This window comes from Rhamphochromis longiceps, linkage group LG9 (genome assembly GCF_057381845.1).
Source record: "Rhamphochromis longiceps isolate RC_006_pf linkage group LG9, R_longiceps_female_GT1.1, whole genome shotgun sequence".
NCBI lineage: Eukaryota > Metazoa > Chordata > Actinopteri > Cichliformes > Cichlidae > Rhamphochromis > Rhamphochromis longiceps.
In genome coordinates this window covers 21,631,865-21,659,740 of record NC_140565.1, presented here as the reverse complement: position 1 = coordinate 21,659,740, position 27,876 = coordinate 21,631,865, and the positions used below count along the sequence as shown (strand labels likewise).

Here is a 27,876-nt window from a genome sequence, read left to right as displayed (position 1 = left end):
TATGAACAGCCCACAGGAGGAGAGGAATGTAGCTCATACAGTGCTGCTGAAACTCTTCTCCAAAAAAGGCATGGACGCCAAGTGGTCTTTCCTTTGCACTTTTCCTCTGCACCACATGGGGCTCAGCCGTCTAGGTAAACTTTCACACTTGGATGAGCAAAAGTTCTGACTCACTGGCTGGGGCTAGGCTTAAGTAAGCATTTCTTGCAGAAAGGAAAGGGGTATCGTGGGAATGTGCCCTGGCCTGCACATAAGGATAACAGGATTCTTTTTGATGAGATGGTCCTGGCCAGTGAACACAAGCCTTAGTTCTATTTTGGTCAAGTAAGTAAAGATACTTCGCAAATATTGCAGTCAATGACCTACACTTATTTTATCTGCATTTACTGGCTTGAGGACGCTGTTCATGTCAACGAGAAACAATCGGCCTCATTCACAGTCTGCTGGAATTGGTCCATATTAACCAGAGCATGATGGCAAGAACAAGAGACCTACTGAGCTAGAAAGGGAATTCTTATAACCTCATCCAGAGGTCATTTAGATTTTCATGCAAGGATTTCATAGTGAACTTTCAGATATTCTTGCAGAAACTCCTGAAAAGCCAGTCTGTGATGTAAATTTAAATTTAATTAAGGTTTGTGTTGACTTCCTGCATTTCTGAGTATATGGAACATGTTAAGAAACTGAGTATAATGGATTTCTAAAGATTCCTCTTAATGTATGGCTTTGCTCCTCGTGCATAACCAGAACCTTAACGCTGATTTATACTAGCACTTTGTATAGCTGAAACCCTTCATTGTGTTACTTAAAGTAACAAGTCCTTCACATACAATTATCTCTCTTTTAAAGGTAATGCTGCTGAAAATATAACTATATAAAAGAAAAGTACAATGGAGAATCATTTGGCTGGCCAAAGCACATTTTTCCTAAGGCAAGTTGGAGAAGCAAGGTTGGTTTAGCAACAAAATATAACAACACTGTTTTAAGGACCCAACCAAGTTTTAACATAGAAGACTACTTTTGGCATGCTTCAAAAATGTGCTGAGACATGCTTGGAGGAAGCTTTGTTTTGAGTGCATGAAGGAAGATTAGCTCCAGAGGCCATACTGGTGCTGGGAAGTGACGAAGCTATGCCAGGTGTTCTTGGCGTTAATCATTGCAAACAGTGCTTATCTTTGTCTACCATGACATTCCTCAGCGTTATTAAGAATTTTCAGATAGAAGATAACGAGGTTGTTGTATTTTCTTGTGTCCTGCAAAGCTAACTCCAACCCTGGAAGAATGTATACTTCAGCTTCTGATGAATGAATATTTCATCACTTGTATCAGTTGCCAAAGTTACCGAAATTATTCAAATTCAGCCATCACAAGAATCTGCAATCAGCCAGCATCCCAGCTGAGATACCGGGCCGCAGCTGGAATGAGAAAGGTGTTGATCTGAATATCAATGCAAACTTGGTTATTTAACTCACCCACATTATTAACAATGCCACACAGCGTTAGTCAGTCTCCTTCAGAAGGCTAGTAAATTTGGTTTAACACATTGAAGGGACAGAGGACTTGAAGAAAAAGCTCAAACCCAATCTTGACTGGACATTTCAAAACCTTTGTTTAAAATGTGAGAGAGTAGGGTATTTCTGAAGCTTTATGACTTGTGTATATTGATACTGATAACTTGGCACTGATAAAAATTAGAAAATGATGACCATATGAATGTGTACAATATAAGAAGAATACATGTACACAAAAATGAATGAACTCTTAAACTGTTAATCCCTGACATTTACATCCCTTCATCTCTAAGTTTTCAGATACACATAAAGCATACTACCCAGCCCACAGCTATTTTGTAAGGCTTTTTCCAGCTTTGGAAGATTTAGAATTTTAATGTGACCACAAAGAGGCTTACGCACAGAAGTTTTACTTTTCATGCATTAAACCTGGAGCTTGCAGACACGAGGACCTGTGTGTAGCCTTAGGATAGGCAAGGCATTAGTAAACCTTTTTGCTTACAGAATTGATGAAACAAGTCTTGTTTTTGTTGTCTACAACTAAAATAAAGAGTTTATTTTTTAGTGACTACCAGAGTCACCATAACTGATAAAACACACTATTTCCATAACACAAGAGCCACGGAGGGCATCCACAGAAACGGCTGTGTTTTCAATTACACATTTCAAACCACAGGCACTTCAGGCGTAGGATGTGGCATGATGTCACCAACAGTGGGCCAGGAAACAATTTTCGTAGTCTCGTCACACATCATTTTGAATCAGGAATAGCTCATTACCTTTCCTTACACAAACAAATAAAAACTAGAAAAAAAGCTAATCTGTCATTTAGGTTTTGTCATGCTGTGACAGTATGGACAGTAATTTTCTCTTCTGCCAAAAAGCTGGTTATACTATAGACTTTCAGTAATGAAAGGAACACATAGTCCAGTTCAACATTATGCACTCGCAGGTTAAGCACTCAATCAATATGCTAATGTATTCTGTGCTGAATTGCTGTATAAGGAATAACAAACACAACTTAGGTCTCAATCACATTAGAGTAGAAATTGAATGTCAGCCTTTGTGCAACCAGGACAAATGTGTAAGTGATTGGGCTGATTTTCAGTTTTTTTTTTAATTTTTTGCTGTTTTAGACTGATTACAACCAGCTGGTTGTCCAGAGGTTGAGCATGCAAAATCCTCAACCTCTGCAAGCTCAGTGCAAGGCAATCTGTCTTGGTCCAACTCGGACTCACTCAATCACTCAATCAGATTGCGGAAGGCCTCCAATTAATCGCCATATGTCAAAATAAAGCTGTTAACAGGACTGTATATGTGTGTTAGACTAATGTCTTACTGTTGCAACGTGTTAGGTTTAGTGTTAAATTAACATGCACAATTCTCAGTCTGACAATTTGTTTGAGACACTCACAGCCAACACAACAATGCAAACATGCCAGTATTACATCCCATCTCCACTTGAGTAGTTGTGCCATTTAACTTCAGTATTTTAATAAGACATACCGTAATGTTAAAATGCAACAGTATAAAATGCTTTTAGTTTAAAAAAAGAATTAACATAACACTGCAGTAGATTCCTAAGAAAATACTTGCTTTGATTTCAGATTTTCTCCTACTTTCCTGGATAGTAGTTTTTACAGTGATTGAGTCTTTCTTTTTACCCAAATCTGTAAATATCTGACCTGAGAAGGAGGGGTCGCCAGCAGAACTTCAAACTTTTAAGAGTTAAGAAACATGTGAAAATTAATCTGTAACGTGTTTTCCAGCATTATGGACCACAAGTTCTAAGTACTCTAAATGTTTCAATAAATAATAGTCATCTTGGCGATTTTTTTCAATGAGGAGTGTCGGCCCATCATGCCTCCAGCATCATCAGTGGCAAAGCCAATGAACTGTGCTTGAAATATTTCTTCTGAGATGCCCTCATAGCAAGGTTTTCTAACAGTGCATAAATTCAATTAGTTGTACGTACTGCAGAAAAACCAAAAGATGTGAACATTTAGTTTTCTGGCAACGTAACAGTGACTTCATTACCAATGATGGCTCAGGATTTGATGGGCAAATAATATTTTATGTTCTTCTACACATATATATATATCAGCGGTTACACATAGATTTCAGGTTTGCATAGAGGAATAATTTGTAATAAACCAACAACACAGAGTCCCAAGTAATTTCTAACAGAAGAATTCACCCTTATATCATAATTATATTGATTCTCTCCTCTCATTTGTCAGAACTGTCACACAGTTTTCAGAGAGAAAAACGGACATTAAATTTGCTTCTTTTGCTGCACCTGGAAAGGGAATGAAATGATTTGTTTAAGGCAAACAATGAGCGGGTCCCTAAGAGCATGGGTTGGCTTCTTCTCAGCTATGAAATTTATTTTAACAAGAATCAATGATTACTCATATAAACTGAATCACTGCCTCATTAAATAGCACAAACATGGCTTTACTTTTGATTTTTTCTTTTTTAAAATTGGTTTTGTTGTGTATCAATTACTTAAACCAACATTATAATCAACTACAAAAGGCACTTGATGAGCACATCCTTCACCCGGACTAATGACTTATCCTGCAGTTTTATGAAGTACAAATCAAAACTTAATGTACTGTCTCATTGTTCATGTTACACCTTGATCTTTTCAGTTTTGTTTAATTTTGCAGAACAGCAGGAATGCACATGAGCATGTCTCTGACTTTGTAGCATAAATAAATAATAACTAAAAAAGTTTTGTTGTTTTTCTCTCTACTATAAATGCATTAATGACTTTCAGAGGCAAAGTCTGCAAACTGGCCCCAATGTCTAACTTGTTGGCAAGTGAAGGTAAATTTTCCAGCCTCAGTATTTTTGACATTCTGGCCAATATTACTACAATCTAAATGAGTCCTGAAATTTTGACGAATATGCAGGAGTCTGAAAAGTACTGCCTTTTCAGTCTTTTCAGCTGCATCAATATAAGGTTCAGCCAGCATGTCTTTTGTCAAAGATCAACAGCTGCTTGATTCCCAGAAAGCCATTTAAAATGACTTAAAATAATTGATTATTTGTACAATAGGGAGTGTTTTGACATTTTTAAAGTGTCATTGACTTTCAGTTCTCCTTGAGAACTGTGCTTCTTGCAGTTTTCATGTATCTATACATTTACAAGTTAACATAAAATCCCTGGGAAACAGCAGAGAGAAAACAAGGCAATGCAAAAAAGCAGACAACACAACACATATTTGGCATAAAGAAGGCACGAAACCAACCTTGTGGTGACATAGTGACAACGTTCTAAGGCATGATTACAACCTTGGCTTGGCAACAAGGTTTGTTAAGTTTGTTAGACTGGAATTACAGGCAATAGAGAGCGCTATTATACAGTATATAAGGCATGGACAACCTTAGGTGGGGTTTCCTTTTCTTCTCTATAAAATGCTGCCTGTTGACACGTCAATGATGTCTGGGAAAAGGCTGAGAGATGCATTATCCATGGAATAGGGGGACAGAGTACAAGCCATGAGAAATAGCCTTTAACCTAGCCAGCATTTACTATTAAACTTCAGGCATTGCGTCATATTAAATGATACTAGTTCTGATAGGATGCCTGTCAGAGGTTAACAGTGGGCTGGTTATTTTAAACTATGTGTTGCAGCAAACTATTCAAACTTGGATTAGCAAGACCTGCATATTAAATCCAATGCTCCGTCCGAAGTTCACACAGTCATTCAGACATAAGTGAAAGGCTTCTTTCAGACTGCTGGACAGTGGGGGTCTACGCAGCCCCAATTTTTGTAACTTTCCAAAACGGACAAACCAAACAGCCATGTCCGTTGTTCACCATGAGTGGCCAGGTGCACACTGGTGAGAAATGGGCAGAGCTGTAAATTCCTCCTCTTCTACTGAACCCTTTTCAGTGCTAAATCACACCGTTTGCATCTTGTGCTACAACCAGTGTTTAACGAACACCTAGGGACTTAGGGTCCTTTCATTGGTGCCTTATTAGCTACCATTTCTACTTTTACTTAAACAGTGGTGACACCTTGTTCTTTCATAGCAGCATGTGATTTGAAGTTGTTCTAATGAAACATATTTATGTCCACCTGGCAAACACACAACTACCAAGGTGTTTCTCTGGAAATGTTGCCTTTCTGCAAAATACTCATCGAGTTGATGCCAAGCAGAACAAATGTTTCTCATGGCCTTTTCTTCCATCTAATGCATGCCTGGAAATGGGTGACTGTGTATTAAACACTTAATTGCCCCCAAATGGAGTTACTTTATACTTTTCTGATGTTCTTCAGATGCTTAAAAGAAAGTCTTGCAATCATCCACTACCATGTACTGAATCTTTAACGTAGAACTACCCAAAACTAAAACAGCTTTGAATTCCCTCCTAGTTCTTTTCATTTAATCACTTTAGTAAGCACCACCTTTATATACAATGTGTAAAATGAAATGTCCAGTGCTCTCATTTTAAATGACTTTATATGTAGAGTTTACAGTTTACGGGTTCAATTTTAATATTAGTCATGGTTTTTGAAAGTTTGCTCTCTGTCACAAATTTAGCCAACATATTGCATCAGTTTAGTGATCGAAGGCTTTCACAATAAAACATTATATCCCTCGTAAAGTTAATGTGGCTACTGTGTGGAAGGCGCTTGGTTAGTCCAGAGCAGATGACAAAACAAGCCTGTAGAGACTGAAAGCAGCTGTTGTGTCCTGATAGTCAAATCTCCCAGCTTTTCAAATGATCCCAGATGCATCATTTGAAAAGAATCAGATTTCCAGATTTAACTAAAACACAAGCCACAACATCTGCTTATGTTGTCTATAGGTTTTACAAGGTGCTCTGTGACTATGGAAGAAGTCATGCTAAACGGGAATAATATGAGGGTAATTTAGAGCAGTTTAACGACAGCTACGTGTTAGCAGAGGGTGGATTTCCCCCTCCCAAAGTCAATAAAAATGTGACACGATTTGCTTCAAGGAGCTTAGCCCTTTACATCAGAATAAAGCCTGTCTCAAGATCTGAGCAGTGTTTGGCTCTGTTCCATAAACCTTAAATTATAACACGTTTACAGGCGTTTCTCTGTATCTCAATCACACAATTGCTTGTTTTCTGTATAATAAATAAATTAATAAATAAAATGATATACTCGGGGATTTCACTAGGATCTAGGTTGAGTCAATAACGATTTGAATGTTTAGTCTTAATGCAGAGTAAGGGGAAACTAGTGAAATCATCAAAGACTCGCCCGCAATTGGTTAGTTATTTCTCGCAGTGAAATTTACAGCCTGACATCTTTATGAAAAGCCAGCGCTGTGTGCAGCCAAACAAATAAAAACAGGATTGTGAGAAACCGCAGACGACTCTTCTGTCAAGCAACATCATGTAATTTTACGTTCCGACATATGTCGCGCTAGACATATTCACTTTCCCACACAGGGAGCCGCAGGCAGGCAACCTGCGTCTCATGAAGACATCATGTAACCGGAAATTACAGCCAGAAAAATAACCTACACAACTTCGTATTTGCACAGTTGGCATGACAACTCAGACGCAGGAAAATACAGCAACATGTAAACGCAGTAAAATGTGATGTAGCCAGTGGCGGTGTCAAAGTAGCCATATTTGCCAGTATCTAAACAAGAAGTGAAAGTTTTTGTTTTGTTTTGTTTTTTTTAATCGTTTCTTACCTTTAGGAATTGGCACAGGGGCTTGAGGAACATCATTGGACAAGACAGAAGTTGCAAACTTGATCGAGGATGAAATCACTAAAACCATGAGGTATTCCATCTCTGCTATAGTGCGTGCTCGAGGTCAGAGAGCTGGGATATTAACTCCCAGCCCGGCAGCAGTGGTCAAGATCAGCCCAGGAGGCTCGTACTATTGGCTCTCGCGATAATACAATTAATAAGGGAGGATTTAGGGAAAAAAAATCAACGAGTAGTGTGATTTCTGGTTGGGAGCCTGTAACTATTCTTTTAGCTCTAGGGAGCTGTCGTATAAGTGCTACAATTCAGGGAAATTAAATAGCAACAGGCGTGGTTCCTTAATTGCAGCTGCAGCTTGAGTTCCCGGTAAAGCCTATGAAGTGAGACGGTGCAGAGGAAAAGATAACGGTATTCATTCACCCCTGGCACAGGGACGTCCTACGCGAAAAGTGTGAGTAAGCGCAGCTGTATTTGAACCCCGCACCCCGTCGGCTGTTAACTGTCCCCTCCCCCCTGAGCACATGGCATCTGGTTGACCAACACTGCTCCCCTTCTGCAGGGAAGTTGAAACAGTTCATTAGTGTAAAAAAATATATATATATAAAAGTCCGTTTCCAGAAATTACTTTCCTTTATAACTATAATAAAAAATAAGTTTTACTTATTTTATTTATTTATTATTTATTATCTCAACTTCTTGTTTTCTTTCTTACTTTCTTGCATATTTCTCACACTTAGACGTTTCAGATGGTCAAAAAACAAAAATAATAATACATTATTAGGATATCATTAGACAAAGAAAACCAGACAAAGCTGTTTGTTTGTTTGCATCATTATTTCAATATTCAAGGGAAAAAAATGCTATACAGACTTATCTGATGCTTATTTTAAATTATTTAACAGTGATTAACCACATTTTTCGGGAGAAAAACACAGAACAATGTCTAAATAACTGACCTCTGTTGAGGTCAGTTATTATGATTCAGTAATAAGAAATAGACTGGCCAAAAACAACATCCACAGGGAGAGTTTCAAAGCCAAAACCACTGTGATTAAAAAGAACACAAAGGCTCATCTCATATTTCCCAAAAGAAAACTCTTGATGATCCCCAAGGCTTTTGAGAAAATATCCCGTGGAGTGAAAAGACAAAAGATTAATTTTTGGGGGGTTTGAGTCCAATTAGATTTGTCATAAAACTAATACCACATTTCATAAAATTAACATGAGAACAATCAGACATGGTGGTAGCAGTGTGGCTGAAGCTGCTTTGCTGCTTGCCATAAGTGATGAAACCAGGAATTCTGCACTCTACCAGAAAAGCAAAATCCTGAAGGAGACTGTTTGGCCATCAGTTTTTTTCCATTAGAGAAATTACAGTATGAGAAAGTTTTTCCTTTTTACTTACTTGAATAGTTAAATAATCCTTATAATTGAGTGTAAATAATTTGGTATTATAGCACAAGCTTGAGTTGAATACATATACGATTAGACATGTAAACTTATACAGTTAGAATGCGCAGCTTATGTGACAGTCCAGCTACGAGTAGGATAAAAGCTCTTCGTCCTTTCTGTCTTGGCAGGCTGCAGGCTCCCTGATGGCAGCACGGACAGCAGCCGGTTGTTGCTGGAATCCCATGCGATCTTCCTGGCTATGGATCATTTCATGTATATGTCCTGTTGGTTGAGTAGACCATCCTCCCAAGGACCAACTGGTCCCATCAAATGCAGATCCTCATCCAGGTGATGATATACAGTAGGGAATCCTGTAACATAATCGAGCCGATCGACATATATGAAGCAGCTATGCAATACTACACATGTTAGAGCTGCTGTATGCCCTCAACAAGAAGAAATGAAGGAGAAAGCAGAAACCAGATGATAAATCTGGCTTTCATTAACTGTCACACTGTATTTGTGTTTCCTTGTGTTTTAGTTGACACTGAAACTAATGCCTTCTGTGATTTGTGTCCCTGGTTCATTATTAAGAGTAACAGACTTGTCCCCCAGCTCAGACCATTTCTTCCTGGTAAACACTTTGCATGGCTGTTGTAATCACTGCCAGAAGATTGTTTTGCTTAATGACATCACCAGAATCGTGGTTTTAAATTTAGAGTGAGAACCTTTATTACTTCTTTCCAGTGAGGCCCTGATAGAACTATAAAATGTAGAGTCATGCCAGAAAGTTGGTATTGGATGTTTGACTTTGATTTCAGCTGTTCTCTTGTTTTTGTTTTTAATTTCTTCTTTTTTGGTAAGTCAGTGTGTAACTGACACTATAGCAAGCACTGGGCAGGCACGCTTGTTGAAATTAGTGTGTCATTAGTGTCATGAGAAAATTACCCCTTTAAATCTTGCTGTCTGTCTTGAATAGAAATACTTTCAACAACAGAGATTCCTCCTATTCGGAAACTCAAACTAACGCAGACCAAGTTATAACAGTAGAACAACCCTTGCTTTTGCACTTTTGCAAAAATTTCAGTCCAATCATTCACAGCCAAAAGAAGGATTAAAGCAATTTGACAGCTCAGCACCAAACATATAACTTATAACAGGGATTTTTGCCCTGTGGGTTTGTGAGGGAACTCTCTGCAGCTGGAAAATAAAAGTGTTTGTGGTGCAAAACCTAATGTTTTATTTTGGAAGCTTGTGACAGGAATATGCTACAACCATTGCTTCAGTTCACTGACTAAATATCCATTAGATATCTGAAAAAGCTAATGTAATGTTCTTTAGATTTGATTACACCCTGACAAAAATGTCCAGAAGTCATACAGGGTATTTCATTTTCTGCCAGAGACAGTAATTGGAAATGTGACATACCATAGAGCCGCAAAAAAAGCAGGAGGCCATCTATAGAGTTTTGTCTGCACTGAAGATTGAAGTAATGACATGTCAAGAGTCCACGGTGGTGGCAGTAGCACTGTTGACAAGTTTAAACATTGGGTATGTGGTGTGGGTGAGAAAATTGCATTTAATTACACAAAAATGGGCAAGTGCAGGGTACAGAAACTGGGAGATGGCTGCGGTGACGGGGGTAATGGCAGAGACGCCATTAGCTCATCGTTGCAACAAGACACACCTGGACCTCATTATCCCCACTCTATCTGCCTGCGTATCAGGGGATACTTGGAGACTTTGGATGGCAACACGGTTAAATACAGCTGTTTATCAACCTTTAAAAGGAATGCTGGCTGTTTGAAAGTTTCCTGCAGTACAGGTGGTGTGTTCTTAAGCCCGCCTTTTAATTTAAGCTCATTTTTGTGGAAAACAAGAACACACAAGCCTCCAGCATTCACTGTCACTTGAAGTGAGTAAAAGGCTAAATAGTGTTGTAGCTCCCTGACGACAGCAGACCATCCTCTATTTTTGGCAGTGTTGTGGAGACAGTGGGTTTAAAAGCGCTGCTTAAATTTAATCAAGCTGCAAGAAGAAACAGATGATTCATTAGGGAGACAGGTCTCAAAGAAGATGCTCAATACTGAACAGAAAACAGCAAAAATGGCTTAAAAAGATGAGAGAAACAGGGACAATTGAAGACAAAACTGCTCATTAACTGGTAACTAACACAAACAATAGTGAGAATAAAATGTAAAGAATAATATATATTACTCATTTAATTCATGTCAGTGCAATAGTTTAGGAAATATATAAACCAGAATATTGACTATCTGTCAGTTGGCCCTGGATTTTGTTCTACTTTGTGCTCTATTTTTAACACAACCCTCTTTTTCTGGTATGGTTTTGCAATTGCACTGGTGAGTCACATATAACAGAAACCCATAAAGCATTCATGAGAACCCGCAACTGCACTGTGATTGTAAAAGAATGGGTTTTATTTTTATCCCAATGCTTTGATCACTTCACAGAAAGTGTAATTACTAGTCCAGATCAATGGAAAGAGTAAAACTCATTTTTCTTACTTCAGCAGGTCATCTTCCCGAGCACCCAGTACGTCACCACGTCATCGCCTGGCTCCTGTGGTCACATTTATGGGATTTTAGGGCTTCCATTGGCCCAGGGTGTGGCTGAGGGATTCCTCGAAGGAAGTGCTAGAAGGTAACACTGCATTTAATCTTAGACCAAAGACCTTTAAATAGCACAGCGTGCACATTTGTTATAGTCACAGAGTCTAGCTGCACAAGGGGAAAGGGTTTAGATATGGATTAATTCCCTCTTTACGTGGATGGCTTTTTATCTACTGAAAACAGGCCACAGCTTACTGTAACCACTTGAGGCAGCAGTTTGTATTTATCAAGTGTATAGTTTCTTGCAATTCTTAAATATATGTGAGTTCTAGTCTTATGAATGTCCATTTCTACTGGACAAGCTGGAGTTTTGAGACACATATAATAAGCTCTTTTTTCCAGACTTTCATTTGAATGTCATCAGTAGGCTGCAAAGTTAGAACCGCAAGGCCTCAAAATGTGTACCAGAAGTGGGTTAAGGAAAAGAAGATTCAACCTTGTAGTAAACCTGCCAATATAGTGCCACCTCATCACTATAAATATGTGTACATACCCTACTAATTTGGTTTTCCAAATGCAGTTTGGAGGACAAGTAATTGTTGCCTTGATTCTGTTCACTGACAGTAGTTGGTTCAGTGCATCTGATATGTGACATCTATATCTCAGTGGTCACAAGGGAAGCTTGGGTGTGTGGTTAAGTTCACAATTTAGAAAGTGTAGAGTAGGATTTTGGTCCTTTTTCCCACAGATTTTAAGATGTCATCAACTACCAAAGGGTTGTGGTTTTGTCATAAATTTTACGAAATATTAAACAGCCCTGTTTTTACTTGGTTTGCTCATTATGTTTATACTGCTTACTATTGTTCCCACTGTGCTCTAGTCTTTAGATTTCCAGCTTCAATAGTAGGTAGAAGCAGTACGGCACCCTGTGGCTGTTTCAGCAAGACAGTGCCTATCCCCACTGTCCCACTTCTGGATCGGGAGTATAATCAGACACTTCCCTAGCTTTAACATTTAGTACTGATATGTCTCCGATTATATATGCCAACTGCAATCAAGCGTTTGCAATAACTGGCACAAGTGTTTAACATCGCAGTGGAGGAATTTTGGCCACCTTATCTTTCCAGAATTGTTTTAATTTAGTCCCACTAGAGGATTTTTAGCATGAATAGCTTTTTTTAATGTTATGCCAAAGCATCCTAATCAGATTTAAGTTTGAACTTTGACTAGGCCATTCCAAAACCTTAATTTTGTTTTCTTTTTTTAGCCATTTAATGGTGGACTTGCTTATGTTTTTTTTTTTATCATTATTCTGTTGCATAATCCAAGTGTACTTGAGCTTGAAGATTTGAAACGATAACTGGACTTTAGGATTTTCTGGTACAGAGAAGAATTCATGGTTCCAGTTACAGCAGAAGCAGGAGACCATCACACTACCACCACCGTGTTTCACTGCTGGTTTGATATTCTTTTAATGAAATGCTGTGTTAGTTCTACACCCTAACCCTTTTCGTAATCCATGGATGACATTTTTGCCCAGTCTCTTTCTTATTGTTAAATCATGAAAACTTTGACTGATTTTAACTAAAACAAATGAGGCATGCACTTCTTTACAGTATGTTCTGGGTTCTTTTGTGACCTCTTGGATGAGCTGTTGAGGTGATCTTGGAGTAATTTTGGTAGGCTAGCCACTCCTGGGAACCTTCCTCAGTGTTTTCTATTTGTGGATAATGGTTTTCTGACATCTCAAAGCTTTAGAAACATCTTTGTAACCCTTTACAAGCGGATAGATTTCAGTTACTTTGTTTCCCATTTGTTCTTTATTTATTTAGATCAGGGGTGGGGAACTCCAGGCCTCGAGGGCCGGTGTCCTGCAGGTTTTAAATGTGTCCTTGATCCAACACAGCTGATTCAAATGGCTAAATTACCTCCTCGGCATGTCTTGAAGTTCTCCAGAGGCCTGGTAACAAACTAATCATTTGTTCAGGTGTGTTGACCCAGACTGATATCTGAAACCTGCAGGACACCAGCCCTTGAGGCCTGAAGTTGCCCCACCCCTGATTTAGATCATGGTATGATCTGTTGCTTTTGAGATCTTTCAGCCTACTTCAGTTTCTCAGACAGTTTCTACTCAAGTGATTGAGATTTGACTTTCTCGTGTGACTTTCCACACTTAATTCAGGATTTAACAATGGGGCAATTACTTTTCCACACAGAGTGAGGTAGGTTTGGATAAGAACTGACACTAACATTCAATCATCTTTGTCTGATATTACAATATGTGTGATGATCTGAAACATTAAGTGTGACAGATCTGCAAAGAAATAAGAAATCAAGAAGCAGGCAAATACTTTTTCCACAGCTCTGTATATACATGTATTATAGTGTTGGTCTTAAAAAAATCTCTCTCAATTCTGATGGCAAAAGAGCCAAACGGGACAGGCGGCAAAAAAAAAAAAAAAAAATCTCTCTAAAACACAAATGTCTGTTTCATTTTTTGACTAGTTTGTCAAAAATCTTTCTTTCTTTTTTTATTTACAAATTAAAACAGCTTCTAAATCTTTTTTGTAAACAAGCTGTTTCTGATACACTTACCTTCATAGGCACGGGCAGTCTAAACTGACTCCAGTCCAGTCTAAACTGACTCCAGTCCAGTCTTTCTTATTTCAGTGTAAAAGCAAACAACCATCCCCCATTTTATACTTTACATCTGTTTTCTTCTACCCTTGTGGGTATATAGTGTTTTCTTAGGCTCCATTTGCACAGATGTTGCTTCAGCCATTTGTTTATCACCCTGGGTTTAAAATACAGATACCAGAAATTCCACTCTCTGTATACTGTTGGGAGACAATTGTAGTCACTGCAACACAGAGCAATCTGCGTTCCATTTTATTCTCAGAGCAGAACAGCAAATGTAATGAGAAAACGTGTTTTCTATTCCAGCTTGGGTTTTGCCGATTTATCACAATACTAATAGGATATGCTTATTGCATGCATGACAAATGCTAACAGATGTTAAAATGAATTTTAACATCTTTCAACATCATTAAAAATATGCAGAGTGATTACACCAAGCAGTTCAGTTAATATAAAATAATCAGCCAAACTTGTGAATCGATTACTACTATAATGCTGGCTTGTTGCTAGAGCTGAAGAATAAATTTGTTTCATATCACAGTTATGATTTCTAACAAAGGAAATCACAATCTGCAAATACAGTTTTAAAAGTATAGATTGTTAATACTTCATTCGAATTAATACGGTTATATTTTTGTAATGTTTGACAAATGTTTTTTGATCTGAGTTTGTATTTTTTCATTGCAACGTCAATATTGAACTACAGCTTGACTTCAAAAACCTTTTAATGTTGTAAATCACAAGTCAGGAATACAAATAATTCAGCCCATCTAGTTTCCCGAACCGACACGTCTGCTTAACCCACCACTGTTGTAGTATATTAAATATGTTTGACTCACAGATGTTTATTTTTTGTGTAACCAATTGTGTCATTTTTAAGTATATGTATTGCAAAATATTACACAGTTATCGAAAGCAAATGTGTTTAATTATAATGAAGTTTCAAATGTTTTGCACAAAACATTGTTGTTTTTCCAGAATGTTTTTCACAGTCTGGAACATGTCAGGCATCAAAATTGCCGCACCGACATCAGTGAGGTCATTCTGTGTGGTCTGAATATGTAATTCCTAACAAATGTGGAATGTTCCTTGGAAACATGATAGCTTATAGCAGTAACAGCAGTAACAACTCCAGTAAATTCTGTAATGTGTGCTCTTTTACAGTACATGTCAAAGGAGAGTGATTTTTTTCTAAGGAAGTCTTCTAAATCCTTGTTAAATTGAATTTGCAACAATAAAGGGATTGCTCCTCACAACAGATAGTAAAGTTCCCAGTGGTGTTGATTGAAATGTGGGGTCACAAAGAGTTCAAAGGTGACAGTTTTACACCTGGTGGTAATATTTGTAACAAGCTGTGGTGAAATGTTAGCTGTGTGTGTTACCATTTTTGCAGGCATCTACATAGTGCTACATTGTTAATCTCAAAAAACTGTTCCTCATTTTTCATGGTTGAAAACCAGGGTAAGTTTAAGTACAGAATTACAGTTGTCAGAAAAATAGATTATATTTAGTTATGTTAGTGAGGTTATGTACTTAAAAAGTTAGGTACACACTCTCTGTTTCCATAGGAATTAACAGGGTAATTAGCAGCCGTGTGCTGCTAATCAAATATACCTCATTAATTTGATGATGACCAAGTATGAGGACATCTATAAAAGCAGATGTTTTGTCAGTTTGCTGGTCTGGAGCATTCAGGTGTGTGCCACAATCTTCCAAAGACTAGACATCCCAGTAAATCCACGTCAAGTTCAGACTGTACAATACTCCGAAAAACTGCAGAGCTACACGTTGGACTCTACAGGCCTCAGTTAGCATATTAAATGTAAAAGTTCATTAAGCACAATTGGAGAAAGACTAAACAAATATGGTTTATCTGGAAGGGTTGCCAGAAGAAAGCCTCCACTCTCTAAAAATTACATGTCTTTGGAAAGTTGCTTTTGAACAAAGCTAAACACTGGAACAATTTGGAGATGTTTGATGCACACTGCCACATTTGGTGAAAACCAAACACAGCTCATACCAACTGTCACCTTAAAGTCACTAAAGTGACCATGAACTCCTCTGTATACCAAAGTATTCTAGAATAAAATGTGAGGTCATCTGTTTAACACCTAAAGCTTGGCCAAAACTGAGTTATGCAACATGACAATGATAGCCAAGAAAGCAACAAATCTACAGAATTACTAAAAAAGAAAAGAATCAAGGTGTTGCCCAGTAAATAGCCCAGTAAAGGTCCAGACCTTAACCTAATTAACATGCCAGTACCGTAAGAGCTGTACATAAACAAATGTCTGTAAAGTTCAATGAACTGAAGCAACACTGTAAAGAAGAGTGGGTCAAAATTTCTCCACAACAATGTGAGAGACTAATGAAGTCAAATAATCGTGCAGTCACAGTGTCTCTGTAGTGTATTGGTTTATACATCTGCCAAACCAATGAAGGATTCCTGATCCCTGATTCTTGTAGCAATCCCTTATGAACAGGAGACCAGCTAATAGTAGCTATACTGTATATGTATTTGTGTTAGAATGCTAAAGTTAGCATTCTAATATACAAAGACTGACTTGGCTTGTTTACACTGGCTTATACTGAGCTGCCATAGTGATGCCCCTGTAATATGGTGGACTAGTATTGCCTATATTTACTCATCTCCATCTTTGCTGTGGGTATTGGGCACTAGTTTGGGAGGTTTTTGTGTGTCACAATTGCTGTGAACAAGTGGTTGTTATGGGGTTGGATTCATTGAAGGCAGTTTATTTGATTGTACTGATACTCTGGTCTATTTATACCCAATACAATGCTGTGATATTTTGTTTCTCTGTGCCTACTATGTGACACAGCCTAAAGGCAGAGTTGGTTTACTGAGGCTAGAGTGATTATCAGCCCTTTACTTACAGGGCGTTGGGTCTTGGAGGACAACTGTTGTTTCCTGTTAAAGTTGTCACCATAGTGAAGTGTGGCATAGCTTGAACTGTGTGTTGTATCCCTTTTGCAAGTGGGACACTGGACTATTTTGTCCCTTCACTTTTATGATCAGTGTACTAATAAATTATCTTTTAGAATTTTATTGGTTGTCATCTTTTGCCCACGGCTGAGAAGGTTGGTCAGATCTAGAATCTGTGTGTGTGTTACAGCCCTTTCATAAACCCTTTAATAAAAGAATGGATGTCACTTGAAGCCTAGAAGAGCTAGGCTTACTTGCACATACAGAAAATGTGACTTGCTCTATCATAGACATCGCCCGTCCACAACAATCTGACCATCTATCCACCTCAGTACTACTGCAAATATAACCACTGCCATACCTATGTCATGAGAAGAATTTTATTTGATGATCAGAAAAAAAGGAAAAAATGGCATGAAGTGTTATTTTTAATCACATCCTCCCTCCTCCACGTGCACTCCTCCACACTATTTTCCAACCACAGCTTAATTATCTGTACCACTCAGAGAAGTAGGACATCATGTATTCCGGAAAATATTGCCATATAACATGAAAACCATCTGCACCACAAAAATAGCTGAAACTTGATATTTGCCATGATTCACACATATCCTTAAGTATAATACAAACCCTATATATAAGAGAAATTTGCCCTTAAATAGTTACCTTATAAGGAAGCTCTTAATATAACTTAGTAATGATAATTTTCATAAATACCAGGCTCATCAAAAGATACGAGTATTTTCACAGCAGATAATTTTTCCATTGAATAAATGTCATAACAAAAGGTGCTGTTGTTGAAAAGGCTGTTGTAAATGAGAATTACTTGGACTTATCCAATGAAGGTTTGCAGCTTATTTCAGAAGGGAGAAAATGAATAGTTTTCGTTTCCCTCTTCATTCTGCACCTCAGATCAGGTTTTTCCATTAAAAATTCAACATTCAGAAACATTAACAAAGATGTTTTAAGGAAACCGATGAAAGACCAGATGAAGGTGGTTACCAAGCACAGTGCCTTTACATAACCGTTTACAAGGTCTGAGCATTGTTATTAAACATATTGAAATGACTATAACAAAGAAGTTCATTCATAGTACTAAAGTTGAACTTTTTCACTATCAGTGGTTGTTAATGGTCAGTTTCTACTCATTTTAGTATTGAAATCAAAAGAACATCACACATCACGGTTCTTTTTATTTTTTATTGATGTTTTTCCATGGACTATTTGCACAATCTAAGCATAGCTCATTTCCATTCATTGCGTGACTAAACAGTTTATCAGTTTACAGTAATAGTGCAAAAGTAGAAGAATAAGGACTCTAACTGTTTTTGTTATATAACTGACTGAAAATAGCAAAGTTCCCTTTTTTAAGATCACATTCTGGCTGAATTTTTTGGCGTTTAAACACAATCAAAGAGCCTTCAGAGGATCTAGCACCAGCATCTTATACTACTACTGTATTATAAGAAAAGGAAAGGCCCATGCTAGTGGCGAGAATGGGATTGGATTTTATTTCAACTGAGTATTATCTTAACCAACTGTATGCAAAGAAAAAAAAACAGACTTCATAAAAGACATCTATTAAGTTTTTATTTAGGTTTCGCATAATTAAGGGGTTTAAAAAATTATGTTTATAAAGAGAGAAATATATCCACTTATGGCTATTCTAAAAACAAGTGTCAATACATTAAAGGCAGAATAAAACACTCTGGACACCAAAAAAAAATGTAAGTTTACACCAGTAATATTATCTCTTCCAACTGGCAGTATATAGTACTTTTACAAAAATAAAAGCTTAAGTATTAATATGTAAAAATGGCTTATGATGGAGGCTAATTTTTCAGGTTTGTAAAGTCACAGATTACACAGTCATGGTGAAAAAAATATTTCACAAAGAATGTTTGACACATAACGCCTTTGCTACAATACTTTATACCACCCCTAATCACACCGATTGCCACAATTAATATGTATTATAATTTTAAATTGAAGTATGGTGAAAGAGTACCAATGTTCATTTTCTGCAAAATATTACTCTATTGTACTGGAAACTACAATATTGTGATACATGTAAAACTGTCATATAGGATATTAATGTAAAAGGTAAACATAATCAAAATTAAATGTAATATAAAAGAAAATGGAAGCAATATATGGATATTAAAATCATATAATGTACAAAATGATTTAAGAAAACAAACCAGTGAACGCTTTATGTTCATAGTATCAGGTGCAGGTGTGTAACGTCCAGAGCCAGTAGTGACCAACACTGTAATACAGTAGTAGCATGCATTTCAACCTGAGTTTATCAAAAAAAATATACAATGTCATCAGATACTAATAACATTAGCAAGTATTTATATCGTTCATCTGGGCTGCTTATTCTTAAATGAATATCTAGCTCCCTCTAGTGGGGAAGACAAGAACAGTATGTCAAGCTTATAGCACATCCTTTCTACTTCCCACCCACCCTTTCCTTTAAAAAAAAAAACTGTGGAAAAAAATATTTTATGGTATTATAACTTCTGTTCACAGACAAGTACAATCATAGCTCACAGACACACAAACACTTGTTCAAAGCAGTGCGCACAGACATCGCCATGTGTGGCAAATGACCAAAACATAAAGCAATAAAAAACAGGGCACTGGATATCAGAACTACAGATAACTGAATTAAACGAGTTCCTTAGTTCTCACACAGTAGATACAAGCAGAGTAGATTAAGTAAATTAGTATCTTTACTTGTAATGTGACCAAATTGCATATGAGGGTTTCATACTAATCATATTAACACTAAACCATTTTTTCCTACACCACTGTGCTCCGTTTTTGTTTCCTTGTATATAAATGTATCTTTACCCTAAACGTTATTTTGCAGTAATAGCAAAGTTTTTTCGGGTTCCAGATTGACTTAATGGTCACAATGTAAAACACACAGCAAAAAATATATTAAAAAAAACATTTCCTTTAAATAATTACAAGATAATAATTATAATAATGAAATCTTCATGAACACTGGCTAAACTAAAACTGCATTTTGCACTTTCAGCCCAATGACATGATTTTGCAACAAACCTGAGCAGCTAAGACTAAAACAAACCTTCTATTTCTTTGTTCATGCAAAGTGTTGACGTTGAGGTACCATTTGGTACTTTCTTTAAACTATTCCTTTGAAGGCTGTTCGATGTTAGGGCATTTGGGACTAATCATCATGGCTTTGAGGCCTCGTTCTTCTTGCAGAGGTACAAGGAAATGCGGTTTGGCTCCTAGTTAGTTGACTCAAAGAACATGAAATCCTGTATGCAAAATAAGGAAAAAGAAAGCGTTCATAAAAATGTTTAAAAATGTAACGATGTAATGCTTAATCGTCTGTTAAAATGCATCAGCCAAAGCATATATAAAATTTGTACTGCCAATTTTCTAGAAAAGTAAAAACATATTGAAAGAATTTAGCAAACTCTGTTTTCTATTAGTTGAAATTCAGGTGATTCTAAACCACATTTCCCACTAAATGAGGGCAAAGTTACACATTAATTAAGTCAGTCGGTCAGCTGCTGGTTGACTGTGTTGAAAATTACACCTAATCTGCAGCTCAAGAACTCTAAAATTATATCCTTTACAAAGCCTTAACATGACAGGTTAATACATCATATAATCATTTTGATTAAAAGGTAAGTGAAGGTTGAACTTACAATGAGAAAACATGCGCCGATCATCACAGCCTTGATTTTCACATCCAGATCCATGGGAAACTGGATACCAAAGTTGTCTGAATCTGTGAATGCCTCCCTAAGAAGCCCTGTCCACTGCTTACTGATTTTCCCAATCTTGCTGACTTCATCGATTGTTAAAATCTGTGGAAAGAGTTGCATAAGAAAACAGATTGTGCACATGTGTTGCATTAGCGTAAAGGTCATTCCCTGGACTTGTTTGGTTTTACTGGAACAGGATCATCGAACAGCTCATAATTCGATTTTGTTTTTTGCCCGCTGCCACTGAAATCTGAGATTTGTACGCTCCATAATGAGTTCAAAGCAGCTAGGGGATGGTAATATCGTGCTTCAGTTACCCTTTCTTTGGATCTGGCAAAAGGCCTGTATCACTGACCCAAATCCCCTTCACAGCTCAATCTAATAAAACTAGCTGAGCCATGGAACAAAGCCTACACTATGCCACACAAGAGCATGCCCTGTGCAGTGGCTTCATCCAAGCCATGGGCTTGTGTTACTGGAAACACATTTCTCGCTTCAGAGCACGAGGAGGCTTCCTTTAAAAAAATAATGTCCAGTGGGTGTGAATGTAACCATGTCATGTTGTGTTTTCACAAATTTCACAGATTTCTCTGTGTTTGGGTAAACCCACCTCAAAGTCAACATCTGGAAGGCAGCTCCATCCGCAGAAAGGCCCATGAATTTTCAGTACAGGTTCGTTGTGTTCGTTAGCAACAATAAATTTAGGGGAGAAGGGATGCCACTGTTGTATCACATAGCCCACTGTGTTGCCGGGGGGAGCCTGCACCTCCAGCTGAATGAAGCGTTATTAAAGAACAGTTTCATTTCTAGTCAGCTTTTAAAAAATACATGTAAAAATCACAGATGTGGTGCAAGGTGTAAACAATGAGTGATTTGGTGATCAAAGGGAAATACTGTAATTTAACATATACAAAGAGGATGTCTCTAAACGTAGTTACTCTCACCTCTTGTAGACAACAAGGGAAGAAGCATGACATGCACTTAAGTGGTCTGGTGACAGTGATGATTTCTTGTCCAAAATTGTCAAGGATGTGGATGGTGAAGGAGCGCAGGGGACCGCAACACTGTCGACTCAGACAGTCGTTCTCCTCGACAGCGTAGAAGACGTTCTGGCCCATGACATTACGAACTTCATACTTATTATTGCTTTCAAAACCAATAAGAGCTGCATGGATTTAAAAAAAAACAAAAAAACATTGAACAACTGTCGCTAAAGACATCCTTAAAATATGCATGTAGTAAACTATTTACGTACTATACCTTCAATCAACTCAACTTTCTGTTTGATGAGCAGCTGATCTACCTAGAAAACCACATAAGCAATGTTATTTTTTTATGTAACACTTGAGAGGAGCAGCTGTTGGTGGCGTAGTGTTATATATGCTGGCATAAACATAAATAACAGGTGCTGTATTATTTCTCCCTCTCCTCACTGCCACCCAGTCACAGGAAACAGCCCCCCCTCCCTGAGCCTGGTTCCAGGGGCGGATCTACTGTGGTGGCCTGGGGTGGCATGTGCCACCCTAAAATAATCTTTTCCCACCTCTAGTACCACCCAAGATTTGCATATGACAGTTGTTTATTAAAATAATCTATCATTAACACTTTGAGCCTAGCTTCAATTAGTATTGAATATCAATTCTAAAATGAAATATACTGTATAATCCCCCCCCCCCTCATTAAAAATGGTTCAGCCCCTAAACCAAAATGGCTTTGTTTCTTGTTGTCAGAAGCAACCCACGGCACATTTTTGACGTTTTGTGTAAATTTAGGCGTGTAACAATTTGATTATTTGCTTAGGCTGCTGCCCCCGCGACCTGGCCCCGGACAAAGCGGATGAAGATGGATGGATGGATGGACAATTTGATTATTTCTAATAAGAAGAGTGAAGAAATTTCTAACTGATCCATGTCATGTTGTGTACTTTTCTGGATTGTATACTTATTGGTCTAAGAAAGATACAGATTATGTTTATATGAAACATGTGTATACTTACTGCATTTAATGTATTTATCCATATATAGTACATATTATAGAAGGTAACACCTGCATATGTGTAAAGAAATGGCTTTGATTTTGCCACCTAATCTGATTTCCATGCCACCCTCATGCAACTCTAAGAAAACGTTTCTACATCTGACCCTGCCTGGTTCTGCCAGAGGTTTCTTCCTATTAAAAGGAGTTTTTCTTCCTGCTGTTGCCAGGTGATTGCTTATAGGGGGTTGTGTTATTTTGGGGGAGTTCTCTTCACTATTTTAGGGTTTTTACTTTACTATTAAATTGCCTTGACTCAACTGTTGATGTGATTTGGCACTATAAAAATAACAGTGAAACAGTTCGTTTCACTGTTATTTTTATAGTTCATTGTTTTAATGAGTAGCCCTGGATCTCAGATAGAAATAATCAATAGAATAGAAGAATTATAGCCCTGGATCAATACATTCCCCCCGAATTATGATAACTCTTATCAAAAATGGTAGTAGGGTATTTTTCTCCCCTCTTTGGGTCATTCAAGCAGCAGATAAACTTCAAATCACTTGGCACACACTCATTTTATGAGAGCGAGGCCAGAAGAGACAGAGGGAGCGTTCCCATTACTGTGTTTGTCACTTTTGGCCTCTGGTGGTAACTAAGCTGGAACGTAAGAAGCTTTTTCTAAAACAAAAAAAGGATGAAGGCAATGAGGCGCAGGCGAGGCCAGAGGGATCAGAGAAAAGAGTTGTTGCTATGGCAGCAGAGTAAGGATGTGAGAGCCACTGCCTCATCTACAAACTTTTGCTAGCCAGTTAATCTAGACAAGTTTTGTCACTGTTCAAATTTGTCAAACTTTAAATGGAGCTCTAGAAGCTGAGCAAAGCAGTGGGAACAAACAGTCTAGCATATGAGTACCAATCTATCTCTGATGACTTGATTTTTTTTTGTTCTGAAAGACAGCCTTTGATTGGATCAGAACAGCCCGGTCTCACATCTTTTACTAATTATAACAACTTACCCTCTGGAATAAACACATGCAGAGCATCTCACTTTATTTTAAGTGGATCAATATACTTTTACCATGGACTTCATTATGTTCTTCTCAACTTTAATGAATGGACCTAAAGCTGCAAGGAATGAAGAAAAAGACTGGTGGCTTCAACTAACTAGCAACTCTTTCCAACAGAGCTTATTCACAGGGCAGATGTTGACTTATCACAGCAAGCAAAAGTGTCACTATTAACAACAAGTGTAACAAGTGTAGCTTGCACAGAATTCAGTCACTTTTTCTTTAATTTTTCACACTCTCCTACTGTGACATGTCTGAATGCCTGTGTGAACATCAGTGGTGATCATTATATGTAGGGTTGTTAGTTACGTCAGTTTGGTTAAGCATTCAATTTAAGCTATTTAATTTAGAGGAAATATTGTCAATGCTACACAGCATTTTAATCTATGTAGTCACAAAGGATGAGTAAGTCAGGGTATGTTTCCATAGTTTTCACTGCTATGTGATTTTCTGCTGTGTCAGGTGGCTATTTAATATTAGGAACCAGAAGGAAGGTAATATTGCTCATTATGTCTGGCCTTGACCATCAATTTAGACTTTTGGCTATGCAGATTGCTCCATTTAGAGTCACTTGTACTTTACCAACCTGCGTCAGGTACTCTAATCCTGGGGGACAGCCTGGTATTCCCGGGCTGGGCACAGCATACATGTTCATACCGTCCAGAGGGAGTTGATGAGACCTGTTGATGAAAAGTGTTTAAAACTGAGAAATGGCGCCATCTTCTGCTTATGTATAATCACAGTCGTGAACAAATGCTGCTAAACCGAAGCAAATGGACAACGATCCGTATATTTTCGACATCTATCTAGTATTTTGAGGTCGATAGAAGAGCCTGGGGGCATCGTTGTGCTCTCTAAGGTCCAGTATATGCTTTTTGTTAACCAACAGCGATGTAGTTATAGTCCAGAGCGTGGGGGAGCGGCTGCAGACCTACATGGTGGGCGACACAGACATTCTTGGTTGGTTCTGGAAGTGACGAGCTTCTGACGGGGAGACACCAGCTGGAGAAATCCTCTTAGTCCGTTTGTTTACACATAAGACTGCGGGCCTAAAGCCCGTGTGAGCCACACTAACCGTATTCAAGCAAGCAGATCGAGTCAGCGCAGATTTATGTGACCGATCGCGTTAAATATGTTTACTACCCGTGAATGTTTCGTCAGCTGGTGCAGAGAGCGCACCCCGATCTGCCTACTTTGGGATTCAGACAGAGCCAGTCGTTCAAAGCGACGCGCTACAATCAACACGAAAGTGTCTCTACACGCCCTCCGCAGTGCTAACTAGACGCGAGACACCCAGATGTTACAAGAGGGACAAAAAATACTCACCGATTTTAACCTGCTACTTAAAATAATAACGGGCCACTCCGGAACCAAACCAATGGAATAAAACTCGAATCTCATTGGTCGACGTGGTTGTACTTCCCATCTTCATGCACCAATGGCGATATGAGAGTATAGAAATGAACTCAGCAGAAGCAAATAGATTTGAGTAGAACTGAACAAAATAGAGCAAAATAAAAAAAGGAATAACTTGCACGATTAGAGCGTTTGCATTACACAAAAGCAAAAGCAAACCAAAAATAGATAAGTATAATTGAAAAAGCAAACATTAATAATTAATGCTATTTAATTTATTCATTCATTATGCACACGTTAGCAGCATATCGGTTTTCCTGGTATTTTCTTTTTCCATCCTCTTGATGTCACCATAAATACGAGGAAACGCAACTCTGTGAAACGGTTTCAAGTATATCCTGTTACCTGTGCATCTTGTTGTGGATTTTACAAAGCAGTCTACAATAAATTCGAGCAGTTAGGTTATTTACACCAATATTAATGGTGCCTTCATAGAAAGCAACCCTTGCCATGTATGGTAATCACATCGCATATGTGTGCTTTTGAACTGCCTGCTGATAACAAGCCGATAGTTTCTTCCGTCTTTAGCAAAACGCAAAAAGCAATCCCCCCCCCCCCCAGATGTAAATATTTGATTTGTAAGAGTAACATGACAGTTTTCTACTTTGCCTCAATCCATATTATATTTTAAAAAAAAATACAACAGCCTTTCCGGATCTTGGTAATATATGTTAATTTCTTTGCATCGTAAAGGTCAAACTTTTTTTGAATGCAGACAAAATATAATCAGTCACAACAGTTTATCAGACCTGATCTCACACAGTGATTTCTACTACAGAACGTTTTTTTTTTTTTACAATCCCTTGTTTATGTGCTTTGATTAAGCTCTCAGATGTTATTTTTGTGTCTTCCTGTGTTTTAGTGCTATGATGCAATTGTTGTTTGATAATAAAGTTAATAGTGCAATGTCCAGAGGACTTTCAGATGTTAAGACCATATGCTGCCTCCTAAGCATGGATGGCATTTATTAAGATTGTTTCCTTAAGGGTAAGTACCCTGCAGTATATCTGGCTTTAAACTCACTCATTTGGCATTAATACCCTGATTATCTGTCTTTGGCTTAACTCCTTCTATTTTGAAAAACATTTTTTTTATACTGAAAATCACTATACAGAAATAATTTTATATTATATATTCTTATTGTTATATTCTACTGAAACTGAGAAGTTGAGATGTTTTTGTTTTGGTCATGTGGTTGAAAGACATATGCTGAACATCACATTACATCACATCAATTCAATTTAAGTTGAAATTGATAATAATTTTTCCATTTGTGTTGTGTGGATTATTGGTAAGATTTCCTTTTTTTTTCATGACTACTAAAACAGTTAGTTGAAGGAAACGCACATGAACTCTAAAACATAAATTTAACATTTAAATTTATTTATTTTAAATAAACTAAATTAATTAAACTTAATTAAACTCTAATCTGCACACAAAATAGTAATAATGCATTACTGCACTGTACTGGATCACATTACATTTTTCAGTAATGTAACTCAATATTATGTCATTACTTGTGTTACAATGTTTCTTGTTATCTACATGCTGGGTGGATATAAAGAAAAGAAAAAAAAAATATTTCATTTTATTTTTCGCACACTTGCGCTGGAATCAGCTGATTTCATTTCCTGTTCCGGAGCAGGAAAATGGTGGAGCGGTTTACCACAGATAATTTAACATTAGCTAATTATGGTGTTAATGTGTTATTAATCTTGTGTAAGTATTTTATACATAAATGTCGCTTTTTTAAGATTAAACCAACACTGGCTCACTGGAAAAACGACCTAAACCTGTTGGTTAAATCTTTGACTTTAGTTAAAAAGAAAAAGGCTGCTTTTTTTGTTTCCTTTGTAGAAGATTTTGATTTAGTGAGTTAATAATCTGTTAATTTATGTGACCCCATCTTTATATTTTATTTTCACTATATATGAAAGTTGCTAATATGTAAGAAATGTTTATTCTCTGAATCTGTAATATATGGTGCATTTTGTTTGTATGTTTATATTACTAATAAAAGAAAAAAAAAAAAGATAATTTAACATTAGTTTTAGTTTTGAATGATGGCAAAGTGTAAATCGTCCAGAACAGAAACAACTGCTTTATAGTCCTAACACAGCTTCTGCTCTTTGGAAGCACCTGCACAGACGGCATGCTAACACAAAGCTAGCCAAGAACCCAGAGTGATTTGAAAGGTGAGTGCATGCCCAGCCCAGGAGCCAGAGACTGATCTTTATCAGGTAACAAAGACAGTGATGAGCAGTCAGGCTTGAAGCCTGTTTGTGCCTGTTCATGTTTCTACAGTAACACTTAAATACTGTGGCATTTGTTTCTTTGAGCTGGTTTCATCTTTGCTTTTTGTTGTGGGTTTTGTGTTCATATGTAAACACTAAAAGAAAGATTCTATGTATTTTGGGGATTTGTGTTGGTGTGTGGGACTGAAGCACAAGGTTTATATTGCTAACTGGTAATCATGTGACAGTAATTAAGTAACATACTGAACTGCTTTTAGGGAAAGTAATGGTTAGTTTGTAATTCATCACTTTTTTATTGAGTGCCAACCCCAACACTGGCAATAGGCACATAAAGCTGGGTTGTATGGTCATGTCACCCAAGGCACTAACAATGATCATGGATAGTATGACAGAGGGATGGTGTGTTGACACCACTAGAGCTCTGAAGTTGTGGGATTTTGTTTCACAACTGGTATACGAGACACCGACCTGTGAAGGGAATCATCTTTACACCGTCTCAGCAGATTGAAGCAGCCTCATTGCATTCTGTTTAAGGGAGGTCTCACCTTACAGAGACCTCCCTTACATCAAGATAATTTGTTCCTTTCATGGCCAATCTTGAAGAATCTGTCTTGACTATAACTATGAACCAATAAATGTGGATCCAA

The 27,876-nt window shown here is 37.6% G+C and overlaps 2 protein-coding genes and 1 long non-coding RNA gene across 6 annotated transcripts in view; 1 reads left to right on the top strand and 2 right to left on the bottom strand.

Moving 5' to 3' along the window:
• plod2 (procollagen-lysine, 2-oxoglutarate 5-dioxygenase 2) overlaps window positions 1-7,668 on the bottom strand; it is a 36,182-nt gene extending 28,514 nt beyond the window's left edge. For both annotated transcript variants that reach the window (XM_085418829.1, XM_085418830.1), the window contains exon 1: window positions 7,200-7,668. In XM_085418829.1, coding sequence (XP_085274955.1) covers window positions 7,200-7,299 — 100 coding nt within the window. In that variant the 5' untranslated portion in view covers window positions 7,300-7,668. The remainder of the gene's footprint in view (window positions 1-7,199) is intronic.
• Window positions 2-24,138, top strand: LOC146662293 (uncharacterized). Of its 2 annotated transcripts, none has more exons than XR_014913337.1 (4): window positions 2-134; window positions 8,798-8,957; window positions 11,146-11,273; window positions 22,316-24,138. It is a non-coding gene; the product is annotated as an uncharacterized LOC146662293 (long non-coding RNA). The 2 variants fall into 2 exon arrangements; XR_014913336.1 differs by lacking the exon at window positions 2-134 and adding an exon at window positions 186-324.
• Window positions 17,950-26,103, bottom strand: LOC146662292 (phospholipid scramblase 1). 2 transcript variants are annotated; one of them, XM_085418833.1, is made up of 7 exons: window positions 24,885-26,103; window positions 24,145-24,238; window positions 21,776-21,818; window positions 21,460-21,680; window positions 21,126-21,287; window positions 20,456-20,617; window positions 17,950-20,059 (listed from the first exon to the last, which is right to left on the bottom strand). In XM_085418833.1, exons 2-7 carry the CDS (start codon window positions 24,211-24,213, stop codon window positions 20,030-20,032), a joined length of 687 nt encoding a protein of 228 aa, XP_085274959.1. In that variant the 5' UTR covers window positions 24,214-24,238; window positions 24,885-26,103; the 3' UTR covers window positions 17,950-20,029. The 2 variants fall into 2 exon arrangements, with proteins under 2 accessions (XP_085274959.1, XP_085274958.1); XM_085418832.1 differs by lacking the exon at window positions 24,885-26,103 and adding an exon at window positions 24,494-24,870.
• Between the last annotated feature and the right edge of the window lie 1,773 nt (window positions 26,104-27,876).